Here is a 9,493-nt window from a genome sequence, read left to right as displayed (position 1 = left end):
TTGTTGGGTTGCATGTAATGGATCAAGTTAGCCACTGAACACGATCCTGCATGTTACGATTATTAATGGATTCATTCTGAATCCAGCTTATAAAAGGCCCAATACGTTCGAAATGATCATGATACGACCTAGCTACAAAGTGCTGTAGATGTATGTTTTTTTTTTTAAATAATAATAAAAAAAATCCTTTTGCGGGAAAAATTAGAGAATGCAGGGTAGGAATTTCAGGGTGAATAATAGTTTGTGGCCCCATGCACGTGGATTACAATAATCGGAAACCAGATTGATTATAGAGAACCCACCAACTGATCTGCCTGTACGTGATGGATTACTTAGTTATGCCAAAGTAGAAAAAACTGATATATATGATTACGACAATCGGATCAGATCGAAGACATACTATTCATCTAAACTATAATTCTGATCATTTTAAGAAACCCTACAATCTTTAAAGATCCCTTTTTTCTGTACGTGCTTTATTATTTCCTCTGAATAATTAATAAAGATGCTGTAATTTCATCTTCCAAAACATGATGAGGACAGTTAGGGAGAGAGTGACAATGGTGATGCACGTACGTACGCATACATGCACCGTGCCACTCTCTGATCTGTTAATTGCATCGACTACGTACTTTCAATTCGACAATTTGGACAAGGGGGATATTTTTTTTGTTTTTTGGTTTTTATGAATGGAACCATGCAAGGATCCGAGTCACAAGGCAGATCAGAATCCAATAGATCATACAGTTGGCCAAAACATAACTGCCACCACACAAAATTATGAGTAGAAGCTAGAAGCTGACAGTGATGTTCATGTAAGGTTTTGCAAGGCGAAGACATCAAGAGTAATATTATATATAATTATAAAATATGTAAATATTATATAATCATTTAAAAAAAAAGAATTTATGTTTTTTAAAATAATTATGCCACGTTGTTTGTACATTCACACAGCAATTATCATTTCTCAAACATTAATGCACCCCGAATGCAGAATTTTGAGACCCTGACGTGGGTCTGACTTGACAGGTTGCATTAATTCGAGAGCACAAAGCTAGCATGCATGCTGGCCTCCTAATTATCCAATGCTTATGATGGCGTTAGCCAACAGTTTTGTCTTTGCTGCTAAATTTATCATTACCATAACACGTACGAATGCCACTATATATAGCACGCCGAGGAAGATTCCTAGGGCTGGCCGGCCATTATTATTTGATTAGATGATGATCTGGCTGAGATCGTAACCATCGAATTTCCTGGTTTAATTACTTTCTTTCTTTTTTGACCTAGTAGCTAGGAATTTTATGCTAGCTAGAGATTGTAGTGAAAAAAGAGTTGGGGGGGGGGGGGGGGGAGATAATAAAGGTCCACATTCTAATTGCACCGATCCAAGGCCCCCCAAAGACCGGAAACGAATTAAAGTAGTGCATGCCTCTTTCCTACTTTGCCATGCATTTGGCTCTCTTGCGGCTAATTTCTTTCTTTTATTGTGCAAGCTGCCGGCGTACGTAGGTGACCATTTCGCACCAAACAATTTAAGACAGCTAGCTAGGGAATTACGGTCGAAAGTTTATGGATACACCCACCCTTGTGGCATTATCTAAAAAACCTACCTCCTATATATCACAATCTCGTACTGACTAAAAAAAACCCAAACATTTAATACTAGAATAGTAGTACTTCGTTTCATTCTAAATTGATCTTGAACTCTCAAATTTATTTATTTTTGTTAGAACTATTTGGAAGTCCCTCCCCAAAGGCAACCCTTCGATCGCCGGCCACGACAATCAATTACAGAATGTTGAAATCTCAATCCAATATTTCAGTGTAGCCAAAAGCTGTTATGTGAGTTATCATGTTATCCACTAGTGCATTAAATACACAACCGTGGGGCGACGTCCAATGTTCTCAAGTTTGACGACGACGTTTGGGGAAGACTTTATTATTATTATTATTATTTAGGCCGGCACCTCGGATCCAAGCTGGATGGCAGCTCCTTCACAAAATTTTCAGCCTTCCCCTTCCTCCCTTATAGAGATCGATCGATCGATCCCCCCGTATATTTTTCCATTTAATTCCTCCTCTCAAGTTAAGTTGCTACATTTTAAGTCACTATCTTTCAATTACTGATATAATTTTTTTTTTTTTTTTAAAAAAAACCTCATTTAAAAAATTAATATGTCAACAAATATGATTGATTGGAGACGTAAAATCTTATTATATATATGAAAGGGTAAGATTAATGTTGTATAGAAACATAATATTAATGTCGGTTTCCATAATCGACAAACAAGTATGCGCAAACCAAACTGACATGGCAGGACTGAAAATGCAGTAGAAATAATAATAGGAAGGACAATGAGACAAAGCTGCAGGCAAAAGAACTGAATGTGCTGACTACTTGCAGGTACGTATAAGAGCATCCCCGTTGCCTAGAAATGCGTCTTCAAAATTTAATCATTATTACAATTTTTTATATTTAATTTTTTTATTTAAATTTAAATCTTCATATTAAATTAATCATTCACTTTTTATATAATAATAAAATATTATTAAATTAATAATTTTTTATTTAATTTATTTGTATCATATTTTATAATTTTACTAATTTAATATTAATAATAATTATATTCTAATTAAATTAATATTAAAAATCATATTTTTAAAAGTTATTTAATAGTAAAATCATATTATTTTTTTAAAATTAATATTAAAAAATCATATTTTAATATTTATTTGAAATAAAAAATTAGTATTCTAAATATTTAATAAATCAATTATAATTCTCTATTTTTGACCTACTGTAGTAGAAATTTATTTTATTTTAGATTTAACCAATTTAATATAGAGTGTTTTTTATATTAATTATATAAATTTTAACTAACTTTTTTATTTGATCAAGCTAATATGAATGCTCTTAAGTATGTGATCAGCGTTCAAATACCAACAAAATAGATCGTCTCACTCAGATGCTTTGTCAAAAGAATAATATATATATATATATATATATATATATTACGTATTTTTAACCTAGAAATATCTATTTTTTTTAAAAAACACATGTCTGCTTCAAATTTATCTATTTAAATTTTATACAAATTATTTTTATGTATAAATGAGATAAAATAAAAATTAAAAATTGAATAAAATATTATTATAATATATATTTTTAATATCATTTTTATTTTAAAATTTTAAAAAAATTAATTTATTTTATTTTATTTTATTTTATATAAAAATTTAAAAAAATTATAATAATTAAATGAAATGTGATGAAAATAATTATAAAAACAAACGAGAGTACTACACCCATCACGAGAATGGGTTTTGATACAGCTAAATGCCTTTTTTTTTCCTTTGATTTTTATATCTTTAAATATTTTTAAAAAATCATAATATTATTAAAAAATATTTATTAATTAATCACTAAATAAATAAATTGTTTCATTTGGTTCATAAAATTATCTCAATTTATTATTATAATTTTTTAAAATTTTAATACAAAATATAATAAATAATTTAATTTTTTTAAATTTTAAAATAATAAAAATATTAAAAAATAATATTTTAATAATATTTTATCTTTTTAACTTAATTCAATTTAACATTCAAACACAACTTAAATAAGTCTCCACAGAAATACTCGATCCAAAATGGGATCCAAGCATTTCAAAAACATTCATGGATGTCGCTGTGGCTGTGCGTGTGCCGTGTGTCAGTCACCCAGTGGGTGGGCTACCTATCAAGAGTTGCTTGAAGTTGCGTGTACCAACTTTAATGAAAAATTAGAAACAACCTCGTCAAAGTCAGGTCCATCTAATTCCAATATATATCTGAAATTTGGTAAACAACAGGAAAATTAACAAAGTAAATTAAAGAGAGAAAATTGCTTTAGTATTTTCTATTAAAGTGGATGTTCATATTCCATCCCAATGCATAATTGACTTTTTGATTTTGAAATTATTGTTAAAAGCTGTTCATCAAGTGGGGTTCATATAGAATTCCGGAGACAGCTGTTTATTTAAAAAAAAAAAAAAAAAAAAGTGAGCATTCATATTCCATCCGTTTTAAAAGCCGTTGGAAAACTGAATTTTCAACTTCCTTAATTTTTTTAATACAAATTTAATAATTGGTCCTTCAGTTTAAGCATTCTTAAAAAATATCTTTAAATTTGTGAAGACTTTTCTTCAAAAACTGGCATTATCTTAAAGTAGTGATTAATAGAAGAACATTACAGTTATAGAAAGATCACATAAAAATAAATTTATAAAATACATGACTTTATATGATATTTTAAATTTATTTTATAATAAAAATAATTTTACAATCTAATATATCACATCAAATCACGTTAGTTTATGAGTTTATCTTTAAAAAATCTTTTTTTTTATTAAAGCATGCTTAACAAAAATGCTAAGAGGTCAGGTAACAGCGGACAGTTAAAAATTTTAAAATAATAATATAGCAAAAGTAAAAAATTAACAAAAAACGTAACAAAATAAATCAAAACTCTAAAATAAAAGTAAAAATAAAGAAATTAAATTAAATAACCAACAAGAATAATAACCTAAAATTTTTTAAAACCGATTATACAAACAATAAAAATATAAAAAGACAAAAAAAAAAGGCGAGAAGGAAGGGGACATCCCTTCCACTCCGGCTTGAGAATGTTGGACTTCTCTCCTCTGGGGATGCCTTCTTCCCTCTGAACCAAGGCACTCTAATATGTCTGGTTCGAGAAAAGGACATCCACGGCACTCCAACCTAAAGCTGACTTTGGTAATAGCTTGGTTATGGACATCCGCGGTACTAGCCCATGAAACTCGTAACCATTGTTGCTTGAGTTTGGTTTCGTAATCCAAACCACTCTAGTTTATCGTAGGGATTTTAATATATATCAATCACTATTTAATTTTATATCTCACACATGTCAATTTTTTTTTCAAAAGATTGTAAAATAATAAATAGTTACTGATGAGAATAATTATACTTATCAGAGAGCGAATCATATAAGTAAACTTATATTTTAAAATTTATTTAGAGTTTTAAAGCACGTAAATCTGTAAAAACTTTAATATAATTTTAGTATTTATTTGGAAGCTTTTTCTTTTAGTAAATTTTTTGTCCTAGTATTTTTTTTTTTTTGTATTTTTGGTTATTTTATTTTGATGTACTTACTATTTTTCAATTTTTTTTAATTTTTTTAATTTTTAAAATCTTTTAATTACTTTTATATTTTTAATTTTTGAATCTATCCTTGCACACTTTGCCACATCAACAAATTCTGTACAATATTTAAAGATGGAGGATCAATTTGTGTAATATTTAGGACAAGTTTGGATAATAAAATATTCTCTTCATTATTATTTATTATTTAAGTATTATTTTTATCTATTTTTAATTATTATTCATTACAATTTACAGAATATTTGAGTCAATTTCTTATCCAAACGCAATCTAATAAACCGACGACTATTTCTCAAGAAAACATCAATCCAAAGATTAATTATTAATTGTTATAAAAAAAAAAAAAGATTAATTATTAATTCGTCATTTCGTTTAATACTTTTTCTCTTTTATTGTTTTCGGCTCATAAAGAAAAGCTATCTGGAAACTCATTTTCCATTTCTCAATTGTTTTTGTTTTTTCAAGGCCGGACTTGTTTATAATAAGTACTTGCAACGGGGGAAACAGAGAACCCCGTCAAAGGCAAAGGCAAAGGCAAAGGCGAGAGAGAGAGAGAGAGAGAGAAAAAGAAAAGCAAAGAAAGAAAGAAAGATAAAGAGGGGGGATTCAAGGAAGAAGAAGAAGGGTTTCTGTGCAGCTGGGTGACCATGCAGACAGGCGAGCATCCTCCACACTCGCAACAGTTAGTGCTGCACAACTCAGGAAGCATGAGTTTCAGCAGCAACTTCTCCAGAGAAGACGAGGAGATGTCAAGATCGGCTCTCTCTACTTTCCGGGCCAAGGAGGAAGAGATTGAGAAGAAGAAGATGGAGGTCAGAGAGAAGGTTCAAGCGCATTTAGGCCGCGTTGAAGAAGAAACCAAGCGTTTGGCCACGATTCGTGAGGTATGCCAGGATTTTTCCCGCTTTTGTTGAAATAAGAGGATCAAGGGTCTCGAAGTTGCCTAGATTTATGATCTTAATGAAACGCTTATGTGAATTTTAACGACTACCGGGAAATTCACCCCTCTTTTTAATTATTCTATTAACTTTTGAGAAATTGGAAGCACTTTTTTTTTCTTCTATCTTCCCTGCTAAATTCAGATGTGAATTTATTTTTCTAGAAAATTTAGATTCTACCAAGGAATTTTATTTTCTTGATATTGATTTCCATGAAACTTTACATGAAAGAAAGACTTACTTAGGCTCAAACGGTAACCAAAAGTAAGGTTCTGGAACAAAATGCATAAAAGATCCAGCTTGCAGCAGGGAATTTTCATAAGTGACCAAAAAACATTAGAAAGCTGCGTTTTTCGTCAACCTTTTCATGGGAAAGAAATATACATTAAACATTTTTTCCTCAGTAACTTGATAGTTCAAAGATGCCTCGCTGAATGTAATTTGGAGTTGGCCACTCGAATCATTTAAGCCAGCCAAAAGCCTAATATTCGGCACCATTTGTAGGTTGTTTGTGGTGATATTGACGTCGGTATTGATATATACTAGATAGACTTTAAGTGGTATGCATTGGATATTGAAGTCGGCCATGTACAATTATTGTTGTGAAAAATGTAGGACTTTCTTTCTTTCTTTCTTTCTTTCTTTCTTTCCCTGATGATAACCAAAATTTATGGAACTACCAGGAACTTGAAGCGCTAGGCGATCCAACGAGGAAAGAAGTTGCATCAGTCCGTAAGAAGATTGATGCCGTGAACAAAGAACTAAAGCCATTAGGGCATTCTTGCCAGAAGAAGGTAAGACTTCACTGAATATAGCAAATTTGATCGCTATTAAGTTTCACTAGTCATAGTATATAGCAGCACAAATTCCTTACTTGATTTGCATGTCAAGTCGAATCAGAGTCTCTGAATTTTCAATTTGGGTTTGTAATTTGGTACAGGAGAAAGAATACAAAGATGCTCTTGAGGCTTACAATGAAAAGAACAGGGAAAAAGTACAACTCATAACCAGGTTAATGGAGGTCGGTAAAATAACTTTCTAGTTAAAATGACTTTTGTTTTTGTGTTTGAAAGATTTCGTACTTAAAATGACAGCATATGGGTCATTATGTTACTTCGTTCTGCCATCTAATAAATTTACCATTTTGGCAATGATTTAATTTGAGCAGCTGGTGAGTGAAAGTGAGAGGCTGAGGATGAAGAAGCTGGAGGAGCTGAGCAAGAACATTGATTCATTACAGTGAAATAGCCTGCTGCTAATAACTGATTAGGTTTGTGTAGGTTTGTGTGATGTATTCAAGTGCTGTTTTCATATTTACAAGTGGGTGTTTTCGGTTTGGTGTATTCTATGGTGTTTTTGTTTGTTTCATTAGCATTTCTTAAACACTTGGCTGATTTTAGAAGGGAAATACCCCACAAACACCTTTTAAGGGAAATGCCCTACAAACAGCTTTGTAACTAAATGTATTTGGATCTAGCATTTTCTTCTCATTTTTCTTTATGTTCAACTCTGTTGTTCTTTATTGAAGTCCACTTTAATTTGATTTGTTGCAACCTCCCCCGGGAATGGTTCTAAAGGGCCACAAAATTTATTAGTTTGTTAACTAGTTGGAATTTATGAGGCAGCAACTGCTCCAAAAAGTGTAGATGTTAATGTTGATAAGGAGGTATTTCCCATGAAGAGTCTTAAGTAAGAGTTCAGAGTCTCCAATATAATATCTACGGTGAAGTAGAGCAATCTCATGAGTATATGACAATCATTTTCTCTCCGAGCTTACTTCCAAGGCACTCTCAAGAAGGGTGCATATCGAGGCTATCACTTTATTCTTAGAATAGTTTGTAAAAAGCTCGTGTGGCGTTTGGATTCTCCAACGTTAGAAAAGTAATGGAGGTTTCATGTTTTTCAGTGACTCCCCATTACTAGAGAAGTTGTGTTAATGTGAGCAGCTAGCAGTGACGGTTGAGGCTATCAACAAATGAGAGGACTCAACTTGGTGACTAACTATACCATAAATCATCATGATTCGTGGTTAGTAGGATCTACTAAGTGATAGGCTATAATTTCTCGTTTCGACTTGTAATGCGATTGGGATTAAAAGACGGGAGTTCCCTTACTCTTGAATCTGTTCAATTACAGAGAATGGTCAGTACTTAAGGGAAATAGATTCACTGGAGAAATTGAAGTTTTGAACAAGTGATTGCAAGACTCATAAAAAACTGAGCGATTCAATCGCGTTCAGCATAGCATTTGAATAAGCATCGTCATCTCCAATCGGGCTTGGTTACCCCTGTTGAAGAATTGTATTTCTTCCCTCCCAAATATTCAAAGCATCTATATTGCTATTTGATTAACCAGGAGTACTAGATCCAATTGAGCTTTAGATTAACAAGCAGTACTAGATCTATATTGCTATTTGATGCCTGAAAAAAGCTCAACTCATCGAGCATTGAGCCGCTAGGCTGGTTTTCATGTGTCTAATTTTTATAAGTTGTTGTCCTTGGATGCTTCACTTTTTCTAAAATGTCATCTGTTCCTACGGGAATAATGCATTATAAAAAAACGGAGGTTATTGTTGACGGGAATATTGGTTTTGAGTTTCCCCATTTAGTTGCTAGAAATGAAAAAAATAAAAAATAAAAAGAAACATCAAAACATTCAAACCAATAAAAAAAAAGGAAAAAAGAAGAAGAGGATACCGGATTTTAAACCCAGTACTTGGTTCGGTTGTACCCGAATTTTTCTATATGGGTATCGGCCCGAGTTTGTTCAGGGCTGAAACCCGTATCCGAGACGTCGGAAAAAAACTTGGCCTAGATGAACAGGCCTAGTTGGGTCCCTAAAATATTAAAATAGACCAAAGTTGTCATAAGTGAAATCATTTATTAATTTAGTTTCTGATATTACCTACAAATTTGAAATTTTGGTTTTTTTTTTTTTCAAATTTGTTTAAGACAAACCTAAACTGCGCCACGTTTTACAATGGCTCCATGAACATGCAACCATGTAATTACAGGTAGAGTTGCACTGCACTTCACTTTCTCAAACTGCAAATTTATCTTTTTGGGTGCTTTGTTGAGTAAGGCCGGCTTTGGAGCCCAAGCAAGTTCGTCTAGTCTTTTAAGATATAATGTGATTTTTTTCAAAAAGAAAAAATAAATGTGAAGATCTTCTCCCTCTAACATAATGGGTGCAATCTCATTTATCAAACTCAATCACCACCCCGGTATAGATCTGGGGTGTTATTAACTTATTGCTATATATCCACCGGATAGCCTGGCCAACTGTCTTAGGTACGTTTGGTTCATCAATCTATTTCAATTCATCATTATAACCTTTTCAAATTTTAATACAAAATATAATAAATAATT

General features: G+C 31.8%; 1 protein-coding gene across 1 annotated transcript; it reads left to right on the top strand.

The window, feature by feature from the left end:
• The first annotated feature begins 5,688 nt into the window (after positions 1-5,688).
• On the top strand, positions 5,689-7,632 carry LOC121268566. Its single transcript, XM_041172887.1, has 4 exons — positions 5,689-6,071; positions 6,809-6,919; positions 7,066-7,146; positions 7,294-7,632. The coding sequence occupies exons 1-4, from the start codon at positions 5,835-5,837 to the stop codon at positions 7,366-7,368; spliced, it is 504 nt and encodes a 167-aa protein (XP_041028821.1). The 5' UTR covers positions 5,689-5,834; the 3' UTR covers positions 7,369-7,632.
• The last annotated feature ends 1,861 nt before the right edge of the window (positions 7,633-9,493 follow it).

The sequence above is a fragment of the Juglans microcarpa x Juglans regia genome, chromosome 5S (genome assembly GCF_004785595.1).
Source record: "Juglans microcarpa x Juglans regia isolate MS1-56 chromosome 5S, Jm3101_v1.0, whole genome shotgun sequence".
Classification (NCBI taxonomy): Eukaryota; Viridiplantae; Streptophyta; class Magnoliopsida; order Fagales; family Juglandaceae; genus Juglans; species Juglans microcarpa x Juglans regia.
This window is presented reverse-complemented; position numbering and strand designations above follow the sequence as displayed.